This window comes from Cyprinus carpio, chromosome B18, assembly GCF_018340385.1.
Source record: "Cyprinus carpio isolate SPL01 chromosome B18, ASM1834038v1, whole genome shotgun sequence".
NCBI lineage: Eukaryota > Metazoa > Chordata > Actinopteri > Cypriniformes > Cyprinidae > Cyprinus > Cyprinus carpio.
This window is the reverse complement of record NC_056614.1, coordinates 14533837-14561237: the sequence shown is the minus strand read 5'-3', so window position 1 is coordinate 14561237 and position 27401 is coordinate 14533837. Positions and strand designations below refer to the sequence as shown.

General features: G+C 35.7%; 1 protein-coding gene across 3 annotated transcripts in view; it reads right to left on the bottom strand.

Moving 5' to 3' along the window:
* Window positions 1–2600: 2600 nt before the first annotated feature.
* The window catches only part of LOC109063944 (semaphorin-4B-like), a 67898-nt gene continuing 43097 nt past the window's right edge, over window positions 2601–27401 (bottom strand). For all 3 annotated transcript variants that reach the window (XM_042743966.1, XM_042743967.1, XM_042743965.1), the window contains exons 3-15: window positions 21846–22006; window positions 20833–20895; window positions 17933–18031; window positions 17164–17275; window positions 16946–17062; window positions 15679–15836; window positions 10289–10470; window positions 9686–9836; window positions 9036–9246; window positions 7525–7640; window positions 6931–7088; window positions 5795–5883; window positions 2601–5509 (exon numbers count right to left, since the gene is read on the bottom strand). In XM_042743966.1, coding sequence (XP_042599900.1) covers window positions 4746–5509; window positions 5795–5883; window positions 6931–7088; window positions 7525–7640; window positions 9036–9246; window positions 9686–9836; window positions 10289–10470; window positions 15679–15836; window positions 16946–17062; window positions 17164–17275; window positions 17933–18031; window positions 20833–20895; window positions 21846–22006 — 2381 coding nt within the window. In that variant the 3' untranslated portion in view covers window positions 2601–4745. The remainder of the gene's footprint in view (window positions 5510–5794; window positions 5884–6930; window positions 7089–7524; window positions 7641–9035; window positions 9247–9685; window positions 9837–10288; window positions 10471–15678; window positions 15837–16945; window positions 17063–17163; window positions 17276–17932; window positions 18032–20832; window positions 20896–21845; window positions 22007–27401) is intronic.

Sequence of the window (27401 nt, the reverse complement as noted above, 5' to 3'; positions counted from 1 at the left end):
ATTAACTGAGAGGAACCTACTTATTTACGTTGCCATACCTGAATATGAACATCGTGTTGATGTAATTATGTCACCTGCTGTTTGTTACTTTATTTAACCTGGAAAAACAAGATGATACCATTGCGGCTACTGAAATGTAAAATATATAAAAAGGATGACGGTGTCGTATTCCAAAATTGGCCACATGATGGCAGCATTATTACAGTGTAAAAAATTAAGAGCGCATGCACTTGAGCAGGTGTCACAAATCTCTTTTGAAATGCTAGTGCTACATTGAAGGGGGCAAATTAAGAAGGGAGAGTAATATTTCTATTGAAAATTTCCATATAAATCAACCTATGAGAAGAGAACCTATGAAACCATAAGGATGCATACAATTTATCAGCTGACCCCTTGAATGGTAGTAGTTGGCTATAGTGACATCAAATTACACACACACTGACACTCACAAATCAAACATGGTTTCTGTTTTATGGTTACATTCTATAGGCGTAATTATTTTTATACTGTATTTTATAAGCATATCCCTTCACGGAAAACTCTGAATTAAAAAAAAAAAAATAAAATCTAATATGATTTATAAATTATTGGTTTTACTATCCTTGTTGTTCCCTATAACATAGGGAATAACAGATACACACACATGTTGGGTTTCCATGTTTTATGGGGACATTCCATAGACATGATGATTTTTATACTGTACAAACTGTATTTTCTATCCCCTTACCCTACCCCTAAACCTACCACTCACACAAAACTCTCTCAATTTTTACAATTTTCACTTAGTAGCTATGATTTGTAAGTTGTTTTCCTCTTGGGAACCAAAAAATTTTACTTTTGGATATTTGCATTTTTGTGGGGACATTTTGTTTACTGTACCTGAACCACACACAACTGGTCAAAAGTTTGAAATAATTAGAATAAAAAAGAAATAAGTAAAAGTATCTTATGCTCACCAAGGCTGAATTTTTTATTTAAAGTACAGTAACAACAGTTATAATATTATATTTAATATCGTTACAGTTTAAATAACTGTTTTATGGTTAGATGTAATTCATTGTGATGGCATACTGTGATGGCAAAGCTGAACTTTCAGCAGCCATTTCTCCAGTCTTCAGTGTAACATGATCCTTCAGAATCTTCTTATTAATATTAAGTAATAATATTATGCCACTGTAATAGTTCTATGCCACAGCAAGTTTCACAACTGTAACTGACCCAAATAATATTGAATCAGTACAAACCAATGGTTTTATTTCTTTTATTTAAAAAATTAAAATTAAAGTGCTTTTATGTACAATATAATAAAAACAACAAAACAGTAGTGATGTATAATACAAAAAATACATTTCACAACAGTTTTTTTTTCTTTACATTGGCAGCAAAATGTACAAATACACCTTTACATTAAAGTTTACAAGACATTAACTTACAATAGGTCAGAGCTTCTTGGTGTGCCATTATAAAGAATGTATCTGAGCATTTAAGAGTGTAGCAGACTACTACAGTCCAGTAACTCTTATGTCTGAGTCAGTTCAGCACTGAAATATGTGACTACATGACTATCTATAGATGACTAAATCTACCGCTTGTAGGTAGCAGCTGATGTACAGTGAAGTTTTCACATTGTCTACTCTGTAAAACGGCACGCTAGTGATAATAATTAGATGACGTACTGAAAAGCATAATCATATTTGCTTACATTTTAAATTATTTTTGCATGATATTCTGAAAGTGATTTTCAAACAGAGGTCTGAGTATATGTAAAACAGTTATATCATTATTACAAATACTTTTTTTTTTGTGTGCTTTAAATATAGTCGGTAAGTGTTGTGTGTGTGTGAATATATATATATATATATATATATATATATATATATATATATATATATATATATATATATATATATATATATATATATATATATATATATATATATATATATATATATATATATATATATATATTAGGGGACCTCTGTAGATATTAATTAGCACAGTGGAGACATACCCTTGCAGTGGACTGTTGCACAGATGACCATTCAATATACAGTGGTTTGCGACTTTACATGTACTAGATAATTCTACCATGAAGTCCACCAGAGCAGACATGCATGTGAGGTTTGCTTTTTGTTCACATGGTTGAATCACAAAAAGGCTACAAGATTACATTTGTTTTCCCGTATACCCTTTGAGTCACAAAATCTAGCTCGGAGGCATTAACAAAACCATTCAATTGGTGCTTGCTACAGCAATGTCAAGAGAACATTCATTCCCAGACATTTTCATTTGAACCATTTCCACATTCTGTGCAAATATAACAGAAAAAAAAAAAAAAAAAAAAAAAGGTCAAATGTCAAAAACATTAAAAGCCATTCACTACTTCCCCTTACAAATACAATTATACAACTTTGTGATCAAAGTCATTGTCCATCAGATCATGTAAAAGTAAATGTCCTGTTTTCAAACATTCAGCACAAATTTAAATAAGACACAATGCTTCTATTGAAAGCAAATATCATTTTGAAACACTTTCAATCAATACATAACTACATTCACAATACAAATGTCTGTGTGTTCTTTAAGGATAAATGGTGATGAAATATTACGCAGATTTGTGGTGCAATATACAATGCTTGTCTTTGGGAATTTTACTGGAATTTTACCTTTTTTTTTTCTTTTTTTTTGTGTGTTGTTAATATACATTTTTACATGGATCCTTATGTTGATTCTATGCTATAGTAACTTACATTAGTGTCTTGTTTTTATGGTTTCCATCCCCATTGCTTTGCAGCAGCCAAGCACTGTACTTTTTTGTATGACACACGATTTATAATGGGCTGTTTCATATACATATATGTCATTGCTCCCACCCAAAAACATCTTTTAGCCTGCTTTGACTTGAGGTGTTACAGTGAACATGGCACTTTTTCATGGAAAAAAAAAATCTGCTGGTCACTTTACACTCTTCGGGAGCATAGATCACATAGCTTAGCGTAAAATTGGCATGTAAAGTCTTAACCACACGTTTTCATTCTGTCCGAATGCAAATTCATTTTTCGAATTTACAACATGGCAATAAATGTCTTTAATCTGAACAAAGTACACTTTCGAGTCAAGAGAACATAGTTCTTGACAGATCCAAAGAGATCTGAAATGGTTCACTAAAATTTTTTGGCACAACAACCAATTTGAATCAGTAAACAACCTCGAGACGTTTGGTCATTTCCATTTATTCTATTATGCACTACTTCAAGGTCAGCTGAAATTGAAAACTGTCATCATTTACTCACTCTCATATTGTTCTAAACCTGTATGACCTTTTTTCTTCTGTGAAACACAAATAGATATATTTTGAAGAATGTTTCTGCTGTTTTTCTTCCCAAGTGGGGTCGAAAAATAGAAACCATTGACTTTCATTTGACATTTGTAGTGTGAGTAAATTATGACATCATTTTCATTTCTGCATGAACTATCCCTTTAAATCAGTGGTTCTCAAAATGACTTCAAACTATTAAAAATAAGGGAAATTAAACATTAAAATAAGTCTAACAAACTAACCATCAAATCATTTCTATTTCAATTCACCTCCTTTGTCTTTGAAGAACCAGAATTCCAAAACCTTAGATATATGAGAAAGCCTCATTTCATTTTCTAGATTTCTAGACCTGGAAAGGTCATGTAATTTAATCAAAACTCTATGGGCATTTTTCTTTAAATGCACAGAATTTTATCAGGTAGAAATTGAAAGTAGTAAATAATGGACAACTGGAAAAGTCACGGGCTCCCCAAATGATCTTGTGGACTATGAGGGGCTTTGGAGTCAAAAAGGTTGAGAACCACTGGTTTAAATGGTCTATCAATGATAGCAACTGATTTTAGTTGGGGGTATAAGGAACATCGAGATATTCATATTTCTGTGTCTTCAAAATGTAATTTGTGCCTGGGACATACTCATAGTATTGCTAACATGCCTTCTTTGGAGTTCTCTACACACCGAAACCCCACTGCGGGCTCTTTACTGTATATGCCTCAATCTCACTTGCATACTTTATTTAACGTGTGTACCTCTGAGAAGCTGTGTAGAATACTGAGGTCGTGGCATCACTTATTGTTCTAGGACAGCCATGTGCTGTTGGTTAGCTCTCTACAAGATGCTTCTCCTTTATGTGATTTGCATAGTATGCCTGCTATGTGCTGAGGTCATGATGATATACTGTGCAAAGGTTTTGCATATATCATCAAAGCTTTTGATGCACCACTATGCCTTATATTGTGTTGAAATGTCAGCTAATCATCTCACTTCAGGCACTATGTTTAGCAGAGACTCTATTGTTGACTAAAGTTAGAATTTTCGTCTTCTCGTTCATAGGATGACCAACTCTACGCGGCAGGGATGAGATGGGAGCATGACAGGTTAGTGAACCCTGATCGCATCGTATTGCTTTCACACAGATGCCACCAGACATTTTTGGACGGACAGGGCGGGACGACTGGATCGGCGAGCCTCGCAATGCCCACTATTCTTTTTCAAAGTGTCTTGCGTCCCACTCAGCGTGGCTCTGGGTGCTTCACAGACTTGGCAGTGACTGAGAAATGTGAACAGATCACCAAGACAAAATGAGAGGAGACAAAGTGCAAAATAAAACCCAGTGATGGTACGTTTCCAGTCATTTTCAGTCTGTCCCTCCCTTGGTGCTGTTCAGGTCAGAGGCCACTTTTTTTAACGGTCATCCCAAACTGACTTAAACGATCGAGTCTTTGATCTCCGAGCCCAGCCGCACTCGAGGCCGCGGGCAAGTCGGTGAGATCTCAACGTGGCTCTCCTTTAAGTTCAAAGGTCTCTTTTCGGATTCTGAGAAGCTCTTGCTGTTCTCGGGTGAGGAGCATTCGTGGGTGGGAGTGCTGCAGATGTAGTTATCATTGAGCGTCTGGTAGCCCTTGTGGTCAGACACTGAGGGCGGGATGTTGTTGCCATTTAATGGAAGGCTTTCCGTGTGCTTCCCTGGAATTCGCGGTTTCTTCTGTTGCATGTTGGGGCACTCGCCTTCCTTCAGCATGGACTTCATCCTGTCTCGGTTCCTGTATGCCACGAACAGCGACAGGACCACCAGGGAAAACACGAGTAAGGCACACACAACGATCAACTCATTCCAGTATGTTTTGGTTTTTTCCGGCGACCATGTTTCCCCAGGCAGGATAATTGCTTCCCCTTGGGGTACCAGCTGCGTTCTGGAACGTCCAGTCAGGGTGGTGCTTTCGTGATCCGCTTTTACGCAATAATTGGCCAGAAGTTGTCGGTAGCCACCTTCTTCTGACCAACATTGGTAGATCTCCTCCCTCTCCACTTGGGCTACAACCACCAGCCCGCCGTCAGGACTAGGATAGACGAATCGCTCGGCGGTGTGACTGTACTCCCATCGACTCTCAGCCAAGTTGGATCGCAGCTTACAGGGAAGAACTGTAAATGTGTTGGCTGGTATTTGTATCACATGGCACGATGGATCACCTGTGGGTTAGATGGTCTTATTAGTTACTAGTAAATCAAACATTTATCCCCCATATTAGCTAACCACCAGGCAACCACTTCAATTACTTAGAGTCTATCAGAGCGCATTGCCAGAGGCGCTATGTAAATGCGTTTGGTCATGCCACATGCCACAGTGCTTTTGTAACTCTAACAGCTTGTATTAACCTCTCATGCACTCTACAGCACTTTGTGGTTTTGGAAATAAGTTCTTCAAATATTGATTCATATGGGGGTTAGGTATTGTAAAGCATGGCTGTTACTCACGTGGTGGGGTTGGTTTTGCTAAACGAGGGCTAGCCATTGTCATTTTGCATACTGCAGTGTTGGCGTCATCTACATCTTGTTGCCATTGACTATAAAGGAAAGAGCAGGGGTAAAACAAAAATTCAATTCATCTGTTCAAGTCTGGGCTCAGTAAGTTAAATAAATTAACACTTAATTTTCAGCAAGGACACATTAAATTAATCAGCAGTGACAGTAAAACATTTTTTATGTTACAAACATTTTTTTTATTATTATTATTATTCAAATAAATGCTGTTCTTTTAAAGTTTTTATTTGAAGAATCCTGAAAAAATGTGTCATGGTTATTGAGCAGCAAAAACAGATTTCAGCATTGATAATAACAATAAATATTTGATAATAAAGTATCATGTGATATCATGTGATACTGAAGTAATGGCTGCAAAAAATTTAGCTTTGTCAATAATACTAATATAAATTATATATATATATATATATATATATATATATATATATATATATATATATATATATATATATATATATATATATATATATATATATTACTTTTAATAAAAAATATTTTAATGTTTTTGGAGGATATAAAGAAAAAAAAAATCAGGTGTCTTGATTATCATAATTAAGAAAAAAAGTCTTATGCTTAAAAAAAAAAAATCCTGAAACATAACAATAAAAAATACAACCAGTAATAAACAGTAAAAGAAATATATATATATAAGTAATCATGTGTCAAGTCATCTGGTGCAAAGAACAGGAAATTATGTCATAAACAGCATCTCTGAAAACCCTCATGAATGAGTGTCAAGGTCAATAAGTCTCTTAAAATATCAGACAATTAGACGGACAAGTTTAGCCCAGGTTGTAAAATGTAAACACTTAATGATGCTTATAAATAAACAATTCATGATATGATGATAAAAAAATTGATATGATGATTTGACATTTTTTTTTATTATTATTATTATTTTCCTTTTTTTTTAGTGTACCATAGTTTTAGAATTCATTCATTTGTGTTTTGTGAAACAAGTCTGTATGCTAATGGTTTAAACTTGTAATTTAATACAGGTTTATACTTGTAAGTATACTAATTGAAGTCCAATAATTGGATGCTGGAGCAAGTAATAGAAATGTACCAACCTCTTAGTTAGCGCATATTTGATATTTGAACATTGCTTCCCTGTCCAGGCACAGTAAGGATCTCTAGACAGCACACACTCTCCACAGCTCTGATAGTTGGAGCAGTTGGCAAGAGGGATTTCAACAAGCCCAGAATAGCTGGACACAAACAACAGCCCCTGTTGGAAATGCAAACACAACAGAAATAAGACACCTTCTCAGGATGGCCTCTCTTTAAGACAACCTATCTACAGAACTATGATAGATAAAGTGTAGAAAGACATTTGGTATGCACACAGTAAATGTTAATACATGATAATTGCACTGACAGTGGTAAAAAGTTTTTTTTTTTTTTTAAATAGTTCTTATGGTGTAACACATACAGTTAAAGTATAGACTGAGTAGTGTACAGAAAGAGCAGACAATGTTTGTTTCCCATCTGTTCACAGTTCCTCAGAGAGGAAACAGGGATGCAATTATCTCTTTTCCAGGCCTCACTATCTCAACGGCTGAAGGGGCCCTTTGCTTGCCACGCTGTTATTTCACTTATGCATTACATTTTCCAGCATGCATAACAAATGCAAAGAAGATGAGTTTAAGAGTAAAACGAAGTACCTTCTCATCATCCAGTTCGATGTGTTGTACAGACTGAGGCTCGGGAAAAATCACCAGCTCTTCAATGATATACATCTTGTTCTTAACGTTGATGGCTTTGTGGATCCGGCCGTCATCTGAAAAATAACACAAGTGATGTGAGACGATGTACTCAAGGGCCTGGGCCATTTTGATAACAGGTATCATAACATTAAGTATACTGCAAGTTGTGACAAGTGGAAAGTGGCTAGTTGCCATACAGTATCGCTGGGAAAATCAACTAAAGCAACTAAAGGAAGCTAAAGGTAGCTAGTCAAAACTCACAATGGATTAGCACAACAAGGGATATTTGTTAGTTCACAGATTTCTTTCCACCTTGACACAACCATCAGAAAAAAAAGGCCTAAATTGAAAATGTATGTACTTGAATTGGATATGAAATTTCCATCAATTTGGATTACACAATTTTAACATAAACTAATACACTTTATGTCATGCATAATTGTCAGTCATACATAAATTTCACAAACAAACAAACAAAAAAACCTAATGCAAATGTATAAGACTGAAAGAAATTAGATTTATAGATTATAAATAAAATGGTTATTGTTAAGTTAAAACCCATTTTGTTTATAAGTACTATTACGGAAGTCTTACATGTTTAATTTATGCATGACTGATAAATATGCATCACATTAGGTTTATTAGTTTATGTAAAAACTGTGTAATCCAAATGGATGGAAATTTCATAAATAAATCTTAAATTTAGGCCATAATATTTTTTGAAGTCTCATAGTTGAAATCAGTCCAAATTTTTCATTCATGGACCCACTCTGCTGTTGAACCACAGCTTGTTTAAAAGGATAGTACACCCCAAAATGTAAATTGCAATCATTTACTCGCCCTCAAGTTGATCCAAACCTGTATGAGTTTCTTTCTTCTGTGGAACACAAAAGAACAAGGTATTTTGAAGAATGTTGGTAAGCAAACAGTCACTGGTTCCTACTGACTTCCATAGTATGAAAAAAGAAATGCTATAGAAGTCATGGGAAAACACCAGAAACTGTTTGGTTACCCACATTCTTCAAAAGATCTTCTTTTATGTTCAGCAGAAAAAAAAAAAGAAAAAGAAATTCATACTGGGTTGAACAACTTGAAGGAAGACTAAATGATGACAGCTTTTTCATTTTTGGGTGTACTATCCCTTTAATTACACAACCTGTAGTTACACACCTGTGTGACTGTCTAAAGTAAAAGATAAATACATGTTGCTTGATATTAAGTCTTGATTTCTCAAGTCTAAAATCCCTTGGTTCAGTCCTAATGGGGACTGGATCAAGATTGAAAGAGCCTTTAATGCGGGAATATTAGTATAAAATCAGATTTGCTCCGATGTAAGCTGCTAAACAAAAAATCTAATTTGGTCTTGATCTGGCACAGTTTCACTGAGACTGTATTAGGTCAAGCCTACTCTAGTTTTACTGAGATTGCAGAGCTTTATATGCGTACTATGCGGTGGTCTAGGTCCTCACCTGTGCCGATGAAGAGCACGTCGTATGTCTTGTGGAGAGCCTGTACTCGGTGCACAGCGAGCTGCGTGTAGCGCACGTTTCGTTTAAGCAGCAGAGGCAGGCTGCGGATCACGCTATCCATGAGGAAGTGGTCCTTCACAAAGTTCAGCACTTTATCAGGCATGTGCAGGGAGGAGGAGATCCCTTGGGCGCGGGCCGTGTTGGTGATGCACTGCAGGAAGATGGAAAAAGACGCCTCAGAAACACTGCACAATATCTCTATCGCTCTTTTTCTCACTGCAATCAGTGATTTTTGGAGAGTGGCAGACAAAATCAATGTAACTTTCAACACAAACACCAATGTCAACTCAGATTGAAAGTGTGATTAAAAAGATCTTGTATTCAGATGACCTGAACTCACGTCAAAAAAGTTTTGGTCTAGATGCTGTCTGAGAATTAAACTTGGTGGCTAGAACTTTCATGCGAAATTCTCATTACAGCCAGTCACCAATGTATAAGATACCCATCACTCACGTTAGATCACCGCAATTACCAAATGACAACCATCCTATCAAATTCCCATTTCAGAAAAAAATGCAGGCGCATTGAACATTGCACTTTTGTTCTGTTGCACTCCATCCAGTAATTTTTGAAGAGAACACAAAACTTACCGCTCCAGGTCTAGGTTCTGGTACTGGGTGGTTGTAAGTGTACCACTGCTGCGTCTCGCGATTAACTTCCCGGTAACGTCCATTAAATGCCTCTTCGACCTGGTCCATAGTGAATGCACATACAGCTGAGCTGCCTGAAGCACCTTTGTACCTGTGCACACAAACACAACAATCATTACAATTGATCTGCATATGCATAATCACATGCAAACTAAACCAAACACACAGACCTTCCATAAAATAACAACCCCACTGACACACTTCTTTAAGAGTAAATGCAGCTCAAAAATCTGACCCCACACAAAATGCAAAACCTCAGACATAACAGGTGCGTAGGCGGACACAAGAGGGAGGCTATTCTGAGCATCTGCAGTCTCGCTGACATCTCCTGCCTGTCCTGTATCTTTTGCCCCTATGTTAATGCACTCAATCAATACCCACAACTCCTACGCTAAGCACCACAAAAGCAGTCTGGTTGAGTGCCAGGCAGGGTTCAATAACAGAAATGAAAGCTGAATTTCTAAAAGGTTTACAAGGGAACACAAACATAGCTACAAATATGTTATCTGTATACTAAATGGTTTTTCAGGTGATATACGTTACCATTGTGAGGTGAAGACTCCATAAAACACAGTACTCTTCCAGGCCTCTTTGCTAGGGGTCAGTACAAACATATCCTGGATGATGTTGAAAGGGAACCCATCATCAGGTAGTGAACAAAGGAGCTGCGCTTTCAGAAAAGTTGTCCATTTCTTCTGAAGAACCCTCTCTCCACCTTTGTCACCCTGTGACAATACATACAGATCAGGGTTATTTTTGTATCATTTACTGTGTAGTAACTGTTATAGTATTTTTTTTAATATTCTAAATTAGGTTTTATTTTTATATTTTCAGTTTCTAAAGCTCAAATGGCAGCATACAATGCAAAGTGATGGTTTTAATTCCTAGAAAACACACAAACACCGGCAAAATGTTTACTCTGAAGTTGCTATGGATAAAGTGAGGAAATGTGCAAATAATTGTTATGAGCACTTCTGACCACAAGAGGGAACTTAGTAGCTGCTGTCGAAGCCAACAAACTGATGCAGCCAATGGAAATGATGATCATAATGGCAAAAATTCAATAAAATCTGTAACATATTCTATTACATAAAGACTTGATTGGGGCCCTGAGGGTAGTAAAGGCTTTAACTTTGGAACTTCTAAGTCCCTTAAAACAAAACAGGAAGTATAATTCAAGGGCTTTAATGTCTATCAGAAGAAAAAAAAAAACAGGCTGTTATGAGAATTACTCATTAGTGGACAATGTTATGGATCTGTTTTGTATTTTAACATATATAACATACAGTAATGTTCTGTTTATATTATATATAAAGGCAGGACTAATCATTTTAGCACAATAACTTACAGAATATGGATGCAGCTGACCACAAATCTTTCACCAGATGTACCTCAGTTTATTTTCATTAATGAAATGACAACAATGAAATAAAATAAGGAAATGATTTAACTAATTCTTCAATTACCTAATACAATTGCTTAATCTAATACTGACTGGACTTGAACTTCTCCCTCATCATGCTTTCATTTTAAGGAAAAGGTATAGTGGAAATTACAAAAACGAAGGGAGGTTGGATAATAAACCTTATGACACAGGTAAAGAAGTACAAAGCCACACTATGAATCAACTAAATATTTTTGTTTTTCAGAGGAGCTTTATATTAGTGTCAACTCTCGCTATAGCAGAACTTCATACTGAACAGCTGAACAAATAAATGGACAGAGAGATAAAATCAAAGACAAGAAGAGAAAGAGACGTTTGGGCAGAGAACAGGGCAGAGAAACAGACAAATGTGAAGTACAAATGGCCTGAGTGACAGCCAGAGGTACGAAAAGCAGAGGTTCCAATAGCACCATATTTATTCATCCATCTTAGCTGCTCTCCAAAGAAAATTAGCTTTCCACTAATTATAATATTATTGTAATCCAGCACGCAGGACAACGCCTTCCCCTACCAGCAGGACGGCAACAACACATTCCAATAAAATCTTTTAAAGGGAAGCTTTCACCAATCATTGAACAGCAGAGTTTAGGACTGAGAACAGCTGAGGGCTGAGTTAAGAGCCCTTCATACCAAGAACGAAAACTATAAAAATAACTATATTAGAGCCCACACTAATGCATGGTAACATTCTGTTTGCACACAGTTTTGACGTATGCGGCTTTAAATGCTTGAGCTCAAATTGAGTGCTTTCTGATTGGTTGTCAATGTTTTTATCTTATATATATATATATATATATATATATATATATATATATATATATAATGTGTGTGTGTGTGTGTGTACATATGTATATGTATGTATGTATGTATGCATAAATGTGTGTAATTTTATATACCTTTATAAATGGTTTTATCTAATAATAATAATTTCAAAATAATAAAAGTTTTGATAATAATTACAATATATATAAATTATAATTTATATATGTATATGCACCTTTAAAAGCTTTGCTCAGAAAGAACTGAACTGCTATGTATGCAGCTTCCACATATGCCATTCATTTTAAAACTGAAATGAAATGATTACAGCTTCTGCTCATTGTCTCATTGTCATTCTGAGTGTAAATGATATGGTACCCTTTCAAATGCAAACCCCAGGCACTATTCAGAAAGAATCTTAAAACAATAAGGAACTGTTGCAGTACGTAAATGGATAGTCTTACATGCATCACAGTTTCCACTGGAATTTGACAAAAGTGCACCAATATCCATATTACAGTGACACTTGATTGGAGGTAAATTAGGAGTCAAAAAGAGAAGAAACCGAAATATAGAGAGCGCTGCGGAATTGAAATCATTCTCAGACTTCAAAAGCAAGACGAGACGGCAAATGAATCTTGCAGATTTTTCACTCCGCTCATGCACCATTCAGAACAGTCAAGGTCAGTGCTTTAACCCAACTGGCAATGCAGAGACTTTCTTAAGATTCAGATCACTCCTTGTGCACAAATGCACTGCTTCGAGACGAAGAGCATAAGCAAAGGAAATTAAATTTTAGAAAAGTCAAAGATGTGATAGGAAAGGACTTGTGCATTGGCCCGTAAGCGTGGCTTTGTTGCATATCACATCAAAGAATGCAAGACAATTAAGTCTACTAATGTGCTTTGTAGGAGTCATTACATTTGTTTACTATATGAGAAAAGATAAGGTACAGTACCAAGAAAATGCAGCCTATAAACATAATCGTTTCATTCCCTTCCTCATGGCTGGGCTCCAGTGGATCTGGCAGGAGGGATATGGGGCATGCTAAAAAGGGAACCTGGGATAATGTTTAAGGTACTGGATGCAAATAAGCAGGCCACATCCCCCCTGGCATGGCAACCATTTATCTGTCAGGAGGCATTTCATGCAGGCTGTGTGATAATCCATATTACAAGGCAGGGAGACAGGAGAGCGTGAACCTTCTATCGGCTGCCACTTGGTAAATTAGCTGGTATGAAAACGGAAACCATTAGTTAATTATCCTTAGTAAAGCTGGTTTAAAAAGCCTATTTGAATGAGCTACATGGCAATCGTTGAATGTTTCTATTCATCACTGTCATCGCTGTTTGAAAATATCAAGGGGTCAAAGTTAGCATAGCACCGTTACCCCCTGCTTGTAGATGCCATAACTACACTTCTGTGCCTCAAAGTCATTTTTCTTCACTGACAGCCGGTTAAAATTATTAGTGTATTTTGACTAAATAGATTATTTTGCAAGCAACATATCACATTAGCAAGAGAGCCTCTGTTAGGAATATCATCACAGCAATACTGATATTCAGACCAACAGTACGATTATATAAAATTGTTTTTGTACATTTAAATAAACTAGTAGTTAATATGTAGAAACATACATTTGACTGTTATGTTGCCTATTTTTGCTGTTCTAAAAGAAAGTAGTTTCAAACAAGTCCACAGTTAAATTAACTCTCGGGTGTCTTAAAGCAGCATGGTTAGAATTAATTGTTTGAGTGAATGATTCAATGAGTGAATGATTCTATCACCAGTACTTTTTTCATCCCTGGATAAATCAGTTGTTTCAACGAATTGGTTGATTCAATGATTCAATGACTTACTCATAAAGAGAGATGCTTGTTTTGTTACTGAATGACTCAGTTTAAACAAATCAGTTGAATCAATGAGTCGCTGAATGAACTGGTTGAGTCAACAATTCAGTTCAGTGAGTTTGCAGTCTTTAAGGCTGTGCCCTGTCCATGGCTTTTGTAAATGATGGGTTCATTCCCTTGGAAGTTACTAACTGTGCCACCATACAGTTCACCTTCTGTAAAACCATAACTTCAAACCAACAGATATAAATACATTATACCAACTTTTGTGGCACTTACCGGCCATGATGGTCATGGACTTGTACTCAGGGTTGTTGAATTAACTGTCAGGTGTCTCAGAGCTGTGAGGTTAGAACTAATTGTCTGAGTAAATGATTCAAAGACTCACTCATCTGAGCTTATTTCATCGCTAAATCAATTGTTTCAACAAATTGGGTGAAGCAATGATTCAGTGACTTACTTATAAAACGATATGCTTGTTTTGCTACTGAACGACTCCGTTTAAACAAATCAGCTGAGCCAATGATTCAATGACTCGCTTATAAAGAGAGTAACTGAATGAATCAGTGGTTTGAACAAACTGGTTGAGTCAACAATTCAGTTCAGTGAGTTTGTAGTCTTTAAGGCTGTGCCCTATCCAAGGCTTTTGTATATGATGGGTTCATTCCCTTGGAAGTTACTGACTGTACCAGCATACAGTTCTTCATCTTTGAAACCATCATTTCAAACCTACAGATATTAACAAAGCAAGTCAGAAAAGAGTGTTGCAATTCATTACTCCATTTTTTGTGGCACATTGCAGCAATGATGGCCGTGGACTTGTATTCAGGGTTGCTGAATTAATTGTCAGGATTCTCAAAGCAGTATGGTTACAACTAACTGTTTGAGTGAATGATTCAAAGACTCACTCACTGGTGCTTATTTTATGCCTGGATAAATCAGTTGTTTCAACAAATTGGTTGAGGCAATGATTCAATGACTTGCTCTCAGAGAGTAACTGAATGAATCAGTGATTTGAGCAAACCATTAAATAAAAAAAATTAATGAATCAAAAAAAAAGAAAATCACTCGACTTTCAACTGAATAAATCATTAAACAAACAACATTATTGAATGAAACATTGGCTCAATCATAAAGACGGTGCTATCACAAATCAGTGTGTCTAAACAATCAAACACAGACAAGCAGATCTGCTTTATCTAGATCAATACAAACAGTGAAAATTCCCATTGCTGTTGGACTAACTGTTATATAATATATTAAACAAATTATTTATTAACTCTTTTCCCTCTTTATTCACTACTGGAAAGTTGGGAACTTTGCACATATGATGCTATTACAGCCTAATTTTCCTGCAGATCCAGTCAAATAGCATTTACAACTCAATACCTGGAGGCACCCACAGGATTATTTTCTCCAGGTAGTATTGACCTCTCTGGAGGAACTGTGAGGAATGTGTGTGCTTTTTACGTAATGTGCATTTTTAGCTGCCCCTCAACTTGACGGATGAACGCAAATATTTGCCGAGCAGTGATAAGAATTTGAGGCACTCTGCACTGAGGAATGCGTCTTTGAAACACAAACCTTTTAATCTCTCTGAAAGGTAGCACACCTCTTTCAACTCAGTGTGACAGATAAAAACCATCATGCAGTCAATGTAAGCGCATACGCACGCACACACACACACACACACACACACACACACACACACACACACACACACACACACACACACACACACACACACACACACACACACACACACACACATTTGTATAAATGTTGTGTCTGTACATGTATATAGTTGAATTATTGCTGTAGGGGGAATAGCCCTAATCCAACTGCCATCAACACTGTGTTTATGCAAAACTGTCCCTCACCTTACACACGCGAGCGATGCGTGACACAATGGTGTTGTCAAAGAAATCAAATTCCTTTCCTGCTTCACTGAAGAAGAAGTAAATCTTATCATCATCGCCGACTGCGTTGCCTTTGGGCAAACTCTCCTGTATGTAGGCTGAGCCTACAAAAGCGGGGTCTGTTTGAGAAATAAAAACAAATGTCAATCCATGTCATGCAACGTACAGCAGCGTTTGTAAGTAATCTGGACTTTATGTTTCAAATATATCCACAGGTCCACCTGAAACCCCCTTTACATGACAATCTTTAGTTGTAATTACTGAGAGAAATCTTTTGTTACACTATTAAAGTGTTTAGTATTGATTTTGCATATGTGTCTTTCATCAACTTTGCCACTTATGGCAAAATGTTAAGCTATTACGCATTGCACTTTAGTAAAGTGAGAAGGGTTCAACTGTGTAAACTGATGCTAAATTGATTTGTTTTGTTCTCTGTAGTTTTGTTTAACATGAATAATTATCTGCTGTGCCAAAATTGCTTCTCAGTGGTAAGTTCAGTGGAGTTGAGTCCCTAAAGAGAACAGAATGGGGGGAATTGTGCCCGCTGACAGAGCCATTTACTTCCATGCTGTTTGTGCTATTGTAGTGCCTGAATTACTTAAAGGGATAGTTCAACAGAAATTTAAATTGTGGCCATTTACTCCCTGTCATGTCATTACAAACCTATATGACTTACTTTCTTTTGTTTAATCTTCTAATCTTTTAATCCTCTTTAAATCAGTTATGATAATTGAAATAAAACTTGATGAATAAAATAAAATATAAATATTCCACTTAAAAAAAAAAACTTAAAAGTTAGAAGTTTTGCCTTGACAAGTTGAAGTAAAATATTTAAAACAAAACATAAATAAATAATTAATTAAAGCTGTAATGAAATATACAAATTACAAAATAAAAATGACAAAAGAACAAAGTTTCCTAAAACAAAATAAAAACGGAAAAAAAATAAATACCATAATAATATATAAATAACGCAAAAGAAGAAGAAGAAAAAAAAACACATCGTGGACTCAAACATCCATTCCATGGCTTTCCATGTGCAATAATAGTGCAATGGTAATGGTACCTGGCAAAAATAAATTAGCACCAGTTAGCACCTGGTTAAACTGAATTGTGTCAGGTGATTAATGTGTAAAGTTTTTGTGCTCAGATACAATGTTCAAAAGTGCTGCAGTGATTAGTGAATCAGTCCTATTAAGAGCAGGATGGTAGTGGATGTGGCTTTTACCTTGCAGCCAGTTCAGTGAGTTTTCTGTCTTTAAGGCTGTGCCCTGTCCAAGGCTTTTGTAAATGATGGGTTCATTCCCTTGGAAGTTACTGACTGTGCCAGCATACAGTTCTCCATCTGTAAAACCATCATTTCAAATGAAAAGATATTAAGCAAGTTGGAAAATAGTGTTGCACACATACAGTACAATACATGACACCAATTTTTGTGGTATGTACCGGCCATGATGGCCGTGGACTTGTATTCAGGGTTGAAAGGGCACCGGCTACGACCATCTTCAGTGATTATTTCTCCCATTTCATTGCGCACCAGTGAAAAATCAGATGTGTTCTGGAAGAAAAAAGACACAGGGACATTCTTGTAAAGACAGCAAGCACTGTCTCTTGTATCGACTGTCCTGACTGCTCAGATCTAAACAAGGACCTTACTTTGCTGAACAGAACATCATGTTATTGCGATAAGTCTGAAGAGATAGTGAGAACAGGATGAACGCACTCAAAGTGAAGGAATGATGTGTGTACTATCGACTCTGTGTGGGCCAAAGACACTGATAAAAAGAATGTTTGGAAGGATTTGCAGCTGTACGCACTCTGGTTATATTTTGTTTGTGTCTAAATAGGGGCATGAAGATAAAATATGCATCTGCAAACCATTTCAGGGGACAGCTGTTATAGAATCAGTTTGTGTAGGCGAAGTACACTATCCTAAAGCTTCAGTTTTAGTGGTCAGTGTCGACCCCTCGAATGCATAGACCGATCCAGGCATAGTCTCCAGAGTGAAAGGTCTAAGTAAAGAGCAGGGCCATAATAATTTCTCATCTGAGCAGCATCTACCCTTAGGGAGAGCTGAAGAGTGTATTTCTGTGGACATTTTGATTGACTGAGTAAATTACATGGATAATGAATTCCTCCCCTGCAGCCTGTTAAAAGCATGGAGGGAGGTGGTGAAATCCTGCAGGACAATAGAACAAAATTAAACAGTACTTACGATGTATGCGCAGATAGGGCTGAAAGCATACGTTCCACACACATATAGGTGAGTGCTGTTCACACGCAGTAAAATCTTGATGTAATTGAAACAGTCAATCTGGAATCAGAAAGTGGAAAAAAAGGAAACGCATAAGAGAGGGAGATACATTTAAGACATGGATGTGACAGTGCAGGGCCTTGATGAATAATTAGTTAATATGGAGTCCATAACATGAATCCCAAAATATGATGATCCCCTTGCAATGGAACCTGTTCCTAAAATGAAAAGGCAGCTATGTATTTTCATGAATATATAAAGACTCATTTGTGCTGTTTGTGACTAAGAGTACTCTAGTAAAAAAAGAGTAATATATTTAAAATAAGTTTATTTCATACTAAGAATAGTTAAAATCTATTAACATGTTTACTGACATATAGCTCAAGACTTACTGATTTAAAAATTACATTTAACCCTCAAGCATCCTTCGTATAGCAGCCCTTAATTTGTCACTAGTGGACAAATTTGGGCAGGAAGGTCTCAGCTGTGATCCCAATTTTCTATAAAATAAAAATAACAATTTATGCATTTTTTGGTGTGTTTTTTTTTCTTTCTCTAAAGGTAGCATTTTTATGTAAATATTCTTATTTTTATGTTATATTTAATATTTCTTTTACTTCAGTAAAAAAAAAAAAAAAAAATCCATTATGTTCGGACATACCAAATCTAAAAATTTGGTGACTTTGGTGACATCTGGTGGCTCATAATGGTATAAAAATATCAAAATATCAAAAATATCAATAGCCACTAGTTAGCAGTAGTTTTCAATTTTTGAATTTTTTTGAATAGTATTTCCCAATCATTTCCTATAGGAGAAATTTAGGAAGGTTTCTTTTTTTTTTTTTCAACCACTTTGTTGAATCAAGTCCTCTATTTTTTTGTGTGTTCAGGTGGCAAATTTAGGAAAAGTAGCCAAGTCCTGAACCACTCAGATTAAGGAAGCTTTAATTTGCCCACATGTGTCCAGAAGGATTTTTATGTAAAATATGCTTATTTTTTATGTTATATTTAATATTTATTTTACTTCAGTAAAAAAATATAATTGCAGTAAGTTCAGACAGCTAAAACCTAAACATCTGGTGACTTTGGTGCCATCTGGTGACATTTGATGGTATAAAAATATCAAAATACCAAACATTTCAATGCACAATTTGGCTGTAGTACTCAATGGCTTTTGTGTGTGTGTGTGTGTGTGTGTGTGTGTGAGTGATTGAGATTGATGTATAGGCTCAAACCTTCATTTCTGTGTATGTTTGATATGCACTGGATTTATAAATAATGCTTTTAATTTTAGTATATCCCATTCATTTCCTAGGGTGCCCACGGATGACAAATTAAAGAGTTTTTTTTTGTTGAATCGAGTCCTCTTTTTTTATGTTCAGGTGGCAAATTTACGTAAAGTAGCCAAGTCTTGAACCACTAAGATTAAGGAAACTATTTTAAAAAAAACACAGCTTTGTCCCGAATGACGATTAAGGGTTAAACTTTATTTGGAGTATCACTTGTACACAACGCACATTTCTTAATATTATGCCTTAATGTCACTTTTGATGAGGATTGTATGATCTTTGAATAATATCAGTCTTTAAATGCAAGATATTTAAAGTGTACCTGTAGAATACTTGCAATAGTTCCTCTTTAGCACAATCAAATAAACTTAAGTATATCTTTAGTTGAACTTTAGCACTACTTCCGCACAATTAAACTGCATTAAGTACAAAATTAGTTGTTAGAATTTAGCAGACTTTAAGTATACCAGTTTAGTATACTAAAAGTACAATTCCAGGGTATTATTAGGTTCACAAATATTACTGTGTTTAGCATGAAATAAATGTATTTCAAATACATGTTAATATATTTATTTTGCACGATGTGTAAGCATTACATTGTAATAAAAATGCAATACAAAATGTTTTTTTTTATATATTTTTTTTATTTTAATCAAAATAATCAAATTTAGACATGTATGAGCAATTTCTGATTGTTTTTAAAGGGATTTTCACCCCAAAATGACAGTTTTGTCATCATTTACTCACCTTCACGTTGTTCCAAACCTATTTGACCTTTCTTCTTTAGAGGTAAATAAAAGAAAATACTTTTTAGAAATGTCTCAGTATTTTCTTTCCATACATACAATAGAACCCAGTGGGTTGCAATGTTGTTTGTTTCCCAACGCTCTTCAAAATATCTTCTTTTGTATTCAAAGTAGAAACACAGTCAAACAGGTTTGGAACAAAATATGTAAATGAACTGTAATGACTAACTGATAACATGATAATTATAGCATGATAATTATGCTAATTAATTTTCCAAGATTCCAAACTAATACACACAAGCAGTTGAACATTATATAAAGGCAAATGTTCAAAGCAAGCACTAGGTTGTGTGCACAAGTGTTGTCTGGCTGGGCCTCAGAACTTGTTTTCACATCACTGGGTTAGATCTAAATCCTCTGTAATAGTCTGGGAGAGGTTTCTGGCAGCTGTGTGTCATCGGCCTCAAGAAACAGCAGTTATTACTGCGTCTTCATCAGGGTCCCAACATCCATCCAAACCTGGCTCCCAAGACAAATCAATCTGGCAGCAAATTAGGCATGCAGATTATTAATCTAATAACAGCCCTTGTGCAGTGTCAAACTTTCAGGGAAATTACAGTGTGGACGTGTCAAGGCAATAACAGGTCCTACGAACTGAAAGTAGTGCGACGGGCAGTTTCTCGGATCCACATTTATCACAGTCATTTCACAAATATCTATTTTAGAGACTGACTTCTTACTTGAGTTATATGAATCGACATGGCACTTCATGCTGAAATGTACAGACATCTCTCCACTTGGTTTGATGAATACCTCATTCACTCACCTGTAAATCTTTCCCTTTGAAACTGCACTCCTCTCTCTTTCTCTGTGGTGTGCTCCATGTTAACTGAAAAAGTAAAAATCGCAAGCTGCAGTTACATTAAAGTGCATTTACAGAAACATGATGCATTACCATGGACATGAGCAGGCCTTCAGAGAGTCACAGAATATTCGCTGTGAATGTTGAAAGTCTATTTATGACTTAAAATCTTAAAGGAACAATTCACCCAAAAATCATTTACTCACTCTCATGTTGTTAAAACCTGTATGAGTTTCTTTCTCATGCTGAACACAAAAGAAGATGTTTTAAAGAACTAAACAGTTGTTGTTCCCCATTGACTTCCATAGTAGGGAAAGAAATAATATGGACGTCAGTGAGACCATCAACTGTTTGATTACCAGCATTCTTCAAAATATCTTCTTTTATGTTCAACATATGAAAGAAACTCATACAGTAAATGATGACAATTTTTGGGTAAGCTATCCCTTTAATTTGTTGAAAAATGTAATAGAGTAATACTTTGCAGAAATACAATAGTGGGAAGTGAGACAACTGGTAAAGTAGGATGCGTCGCTTACAATGAATGGAAACTAAAACTAAAGACCAATAAAAGAATCAGAAAGTTGGTCCTTACTGACTTTTCTACTATATTTCAAGTATTCTGGAATCATATGATAGTTTTGTGTGATGAACAAATGAAATTTAACCTATTGTTAATCACCCAGTGAACTGTTCAAGTGAGCTGCATTTGTGAGTTATTGAACTCAAGCTCCATATCATTCTGATTTTAGCCATTTGGATAATTTTTTTTAACCAATGAATCCAATGACAAACTGTCAGAAAAAAATTGACTCACTTTACCTGTATTCACTCTTATATGTGTACAAATCTTGGGTGTGCTTAAGTGTTGTCTATACCCAACATTAATGATATTCCACTCTCGTTTACTTATGCCCATATTACAGACTAATGCACATGCTTATACATCCTCCATAATAAAACACAGACATACTCACATTACGCTGCAGCTGTGTTCTGCTGATATCGGTGATATTGAGTGCGAAAAGAGTCTCTCGAGCGCCAACGTACAGCATGTTATCCTCTTTACTGAGGAGCAGAGATGTGTAATTGAAGACTCCATTGGGTGAAAATCTCTTGGCCGACCTCTCGTTTGCATCTATGAGCAGATATGGAAAAAAGAGAGGGGAAAGGGAAGAATGTCAGCAAAACCGAGCCAAAAAGATTTACTGCTGGAAATATGATAAATGTGCAAAAGTCAGATATGTGATCGTGCTTTTTTAGTTGGTTTTTCTTCAAGACACAGATTTTTTACATGGTAGCTTTGTATAATATTATAGTGCAAAAATGAATAAAAAACAGCTTAAAATCAAACATTTAAATTTGTTAATATTAAGAAAAAATTATTTTATTTTCTCAATGTTTTTGTCAAATTAACCCATATTCGATGTAGTCTGGGTCTGGTCGTATTCTCTTTTACTTTGCATAGTTATAAAAATAATTTTCAAGTATGAGAATATTTGTTTTGCTATCATAAATTCACAATTATCTTTTTTTTCAATGTTTAATTTTTTATTTAATTTTATTTATTTTAATGTTTTTATTTAATTTATTTTAGTGTTTTTTAAATGTATTTATTGTAATGTTATTTTAATTTTATTATTTTATTTTATTTTATTATCCATGAACAAACCTGGGATTCACTTTTGGGTCAGTTGAGAAACACTGCTTGTTAGTGTATTAGATAACAATGTCATATGTTTTCTACTGGCTGGCAGTGAGATAGCTAAAACCTGTTACAGCCACAAAAAGTGTCTGAATCAGTGTGAATGAGCATTTGTGTGGTCACTTATAGCTCGGAGACAGATGTTCATCTCTTAATCAGAGATACTGCAATGCATCATTATCATGGCAGCTCCTGCAGGCTGTTTTTCTGTTTCCATGACAGTGGCATCAATAAGAAGCAGTGTCTTTCCTACCAGTAGGGGGTGTTTATTAAGAGGGTTAAGGGCAGTGTGGCTGAAATTCCCTTTGGGATACTTTAGCGTGGCTTTTTTATGACTTCAGAGGAGCCTTGAGAATTTGGTGGTGATTCAGACAGTGTGTAAAATGAAATGAGTGGGTACACGCGTTCATCTCGTCTCTCCATAGGCTGGCAGAGCGAAGCAGTACTCCCATGCTACAATCATGACATCATTCCAAGATAGCAGCTCCTCTGGTCTTAAGACATATGTTGAATCAATGTCAACAGGCTGTAAATACAAATTTCATCACTACATGGCAGATGACAAAATGTTCTCCTCATCTGTCATTGGCTTAATGGTTGAATTACTTGTCTTTAAACACAAAATGAGAGCCAAAAAAAAATAAAAAATGTTTTAGGTTTAAACATGAATTCATATGTTTTCTGTGTCACATGCGTAATACATGCGTCCTCCTTTTTCAGGAAACAAAAATAATAAAAAAGTAAAATCAGGAATATTCAGGAAATCTGTTTCGAAAACAAAAATTGTTTCAACGTGAACTGCCATTTTTCTGTGCCATTTTTCTTTTTTTCAGCTTATTATGCATAAAATAAAATAAAATAAAATAAAATAAAATAAATCAGGAATATTTAGGAAATCTGTTTAGAAATTGATGTTTAAACGTGAACTTGCATTTTTCTGTGTCAAATACTTTCTCCTATTTCAGTTTTTCATGCAGAGAATAAAAAATAAACAAACAAACAAACAAACAAAAAATTAAATAAAATCAAACAAAATAAAGTATTTAAAAACTGTTTCAGTTTTTTATGCAGAGAATAAAATAAAATGAAATAAAATGAAATAAAATGAAATAAAATGAAATAAAATGAAATAAAATAAAAAGTTTGCCCAAAAAGTTATACACTTGTATAACTTGTAGTGACTTGTAGACTTGTAACTTGTAGTGACTATAAATTACAAATACTATTGTCAAAAGTACAGATTGTTGATTTCATTACGGACTTAATGCACACCAATATCATATAAAATACAAGGTCATTAGGTATAAATGTTAACATAGTATGCTGTGTTATTGATTTACTTGATTTACAGAATCCTTGCAAGACATCCACTTCTGGTAGGTCTTACTTAGAGAGCATGTAATCATTACACTGATTATGCTCCCATGGGTGACTTTGAGCTGAGGTAAGACTCTAAAAGCGTCCGTGTCTCTGGGAGCTGCTGCAGAGGGTCTGAGCCCTCGCTTCCTGAAGCCCGGGGGAGACAATGCGGTAATAATAGGGCATCAGCTCTTAACCAGGAGGGTTTATTACAACCAAATCCAGTCTGCTAAACCACAGGAGGGGATCAACACGGCACATTAATGGCAGGCTTCTGGGGTCTCTGCCTCTGTGTGTCTCGTATTTCCCCTCTCTCTGATTACAGGATGAAACGGGGCACCACTCAACACCGGCAGCATTCATTTCAGAGGGTTTGGGGAGAAATTTAATGGCGATTTAGCGAGACAAGGACAAAGGGCAATAGCTGCAACCAAACAGGGCTTAAGTTGGATTTGCACAGGCAGAAACTGTTCCCCCAATTATTCTCCACAGTGCCATTGCTGAAGCGTTTTCCCTGTAGGTCACACAATGATGCAAATAATTGTGCCCCATTAGGGGAAAATCACACATGTGAATGTTTTACTTCACTGTAAAATCCAAATGATGACAGTGGGCTGTGTTTCAGGAATTACAGTAAGTGTGACTTAACAGTATATATTAGTAAATATACTGATATACTGTATGTGACCCTGGACCTCAAGTCACACGGGTTTATTTGTAGTAATAGCCAACAATAATACACTGTATATGGGTCAAAATTATAGATTTTTCTTTTACTTCAAAAATCATTAGGATATTAAATAGTTCCATGAAGATAGTTTGTAAATATATCAGAAGTTTATTTTTGTTTAGCAATATGCATTGCTAAGGCCTTCATTTGGACATTTTAAAGACGATTTTTCTCAATATTTTGATTTTTTTTTTTTTTTTTTTTTTTTTGCACCCTCAGATTCCAGATTTTCAAATGTTGTATCTCGGCCAAATATTGTCCTATGCCCAACAAACCATACATCAATGAAAATCTCAATTTAAAAAAAACTGACCCTTATGACTGATCTTGTGGTAAACAGTCACATATAAATAATATCAATGATAAACAATATATTATGTATTTTTATATAATATATAAAAAAGTTTAAATATCTCATCTTATACGAGAGTCACAAATTAATAACTGAATATGAATGCTTTTTAATTAACATCATTATTTAATATAAATACTAACATTAAGCTATAACATTCAAATAATTTAATATTTTGATATGAATATTATATATTTAATATTCTACACCCCATAACTTGTAAGCTGATCGTGAAGCAGCTGTTAAACTTTGCTAATTCAAAATGTTAAAATTAATGAATTTATCCATACAAAACAAATAACTGCCCATTTTGCAGAAATAATGTTTGAAGTTGATGTTTTACTGCAAATATATTGTTAATTTTCACCTTATACTCATAATTTTAATTATAATACATACGCATGTGGTCGGGCAGTCACGTTACAGTCTAGTCACAAAAGTCTAAAAGCTCAAATCAGATCTGAAAATTTTGAATATGCATATGGTCTGAATGCCATACAACCCCTGTACAGCTCTCTGTTGGAAATGAATGAATGACTTCCAGTTTGTCGCTTGTTGTTTTTCATAGATAGTGAAAAGTCGGCTTAAGTATGATAAATTGTAATAGTAATGCAAGCACCAATAGTTATTTACTGTTGCATTGTCTTGGTCATTGTATGTTGTGATTTAAAGGGATTTATACGTCCAGTTAATGACTAACATGCTGCAAAATGTATACAGAGCTGTATAAACACCTGCCCACATCCAGCACTAATTAAATGCAGACCACTTCAAATAAGCAAGGTCTTTGGCAATATCGGGCTGTGTTGGTTCTTGTGTTCGCACGTTATGCCCGAGATCTCTGTCTGTAACCACTTACGCGGTTTTAAAAAGGTATGATTGCGAAATGCAAGGAAAGAACTGCTCCATTGAAAACTAACTGCAATGAACAAAACTGATTAAGGATGACATGGAATGCAGTTCCAGAAAACGAACTACAATAACTTTAAATAAGCTTGTATAAGGATGACGAATGACCCCATCTAACCCCACATTTCTGATGCCCTGCTCATCGATTCCCATGTCTTGAAACATTAGCAATCCCCCCACATACAATACGGTCTCTCTCTCAATGAGTCTGTGGTATTATTGTTTGAATTGACTGAGGTCAGTTCCCATAGGGCAATTCCATGACGACAGCTGCCATTCGCTTCCTCCAAACTGCACTGGTGCATTCTGGGAAAAAGGCTTATCCTGTTCCCACTCATGGGGAAAGAGGGTTGAGAGTGTCAACAAGAGAAAGAGGTACTTATGAGGCGAATAGTTATTGTCTCTTGTGCTACAGCGATACAACATATCATAACTTGCACGTCCTTGTCTTGTTGACCCTCAATCTTCAAAGTCTCTCATATCTTGACCTAATATATTATGAGACACAGCTATGCTAGACACTTTGTGAGGAATGAGATCATTACTGCCATTATGCAATTACATGTCTTTTTTTTTGGGAGAAAGCCACTACTAAATGGATTTCCATATCCGCAGCGCTTTGCTTTCTAATCCATTTAGAGAGAAATTAATTATGCAGGCTTTTAGGAAACCCTTCCATGTTCGGTTTTCAGAGCGGAATTCCCTACGGCTGCTCTAACAGTACATGCCTGAAGTTAATTAGAGACACAGAGCATCCCGTTGAAAAGAGCGACTGCGTGAGGCAATCTGGCCGTCAGTGTGAAAGATCAAAGCTCTGTTTTGTTTAGGCCTCAGCAGACGGCTCATTTAAGTATACAGTGTTTCTGATTATTTGAGCTTTCGGAGGAAAAGTTAAATGCCTATTGCAATCCTACACAAATCGCACTGTACAGCTGGTAATGTTGCGCTATTAAACGGCAGAGATTAAAAAGCTATTTACCAAATCCCAAACTGTAAACCTAGTGGTTAGTGTCACTAAACCAGCTGCGTTTACATTATTTCTCACCATCCAGAGCGCCAGGTAAACAATGTATGTGCTGAAGGAGAAATAATGTCATCTCCAGGTGTCAGGAGAATGACAAGCCCCCTGTTGCCTTAATGACAAAGTGCTGACTGTTGAAGCTGCTTTAGATGTTGGGAAAAACAATCTGGAAATATGCTCTCTTCAATTGCTTTGTTGTAAACAGGGTTTAAGAATTATGATGACAAGTTTTTCAGGAACATTTACAGGAACACCGAGATCCATTCGTTTGAGGAACATGCTATAAATTTGAAATCCTGCACTTTATGGTGATGGCAGATAAAGGACAGTTCTTCATGGGTCAAGGTGAACAAATGAGCTATGGAAGCTGGAGCCATATTCATATTCATAACCATAATCTTAATGGTTTTTCTTGTTGGAGCAAATCTGACGTAATGCACTTTCCCAGATCAACAAC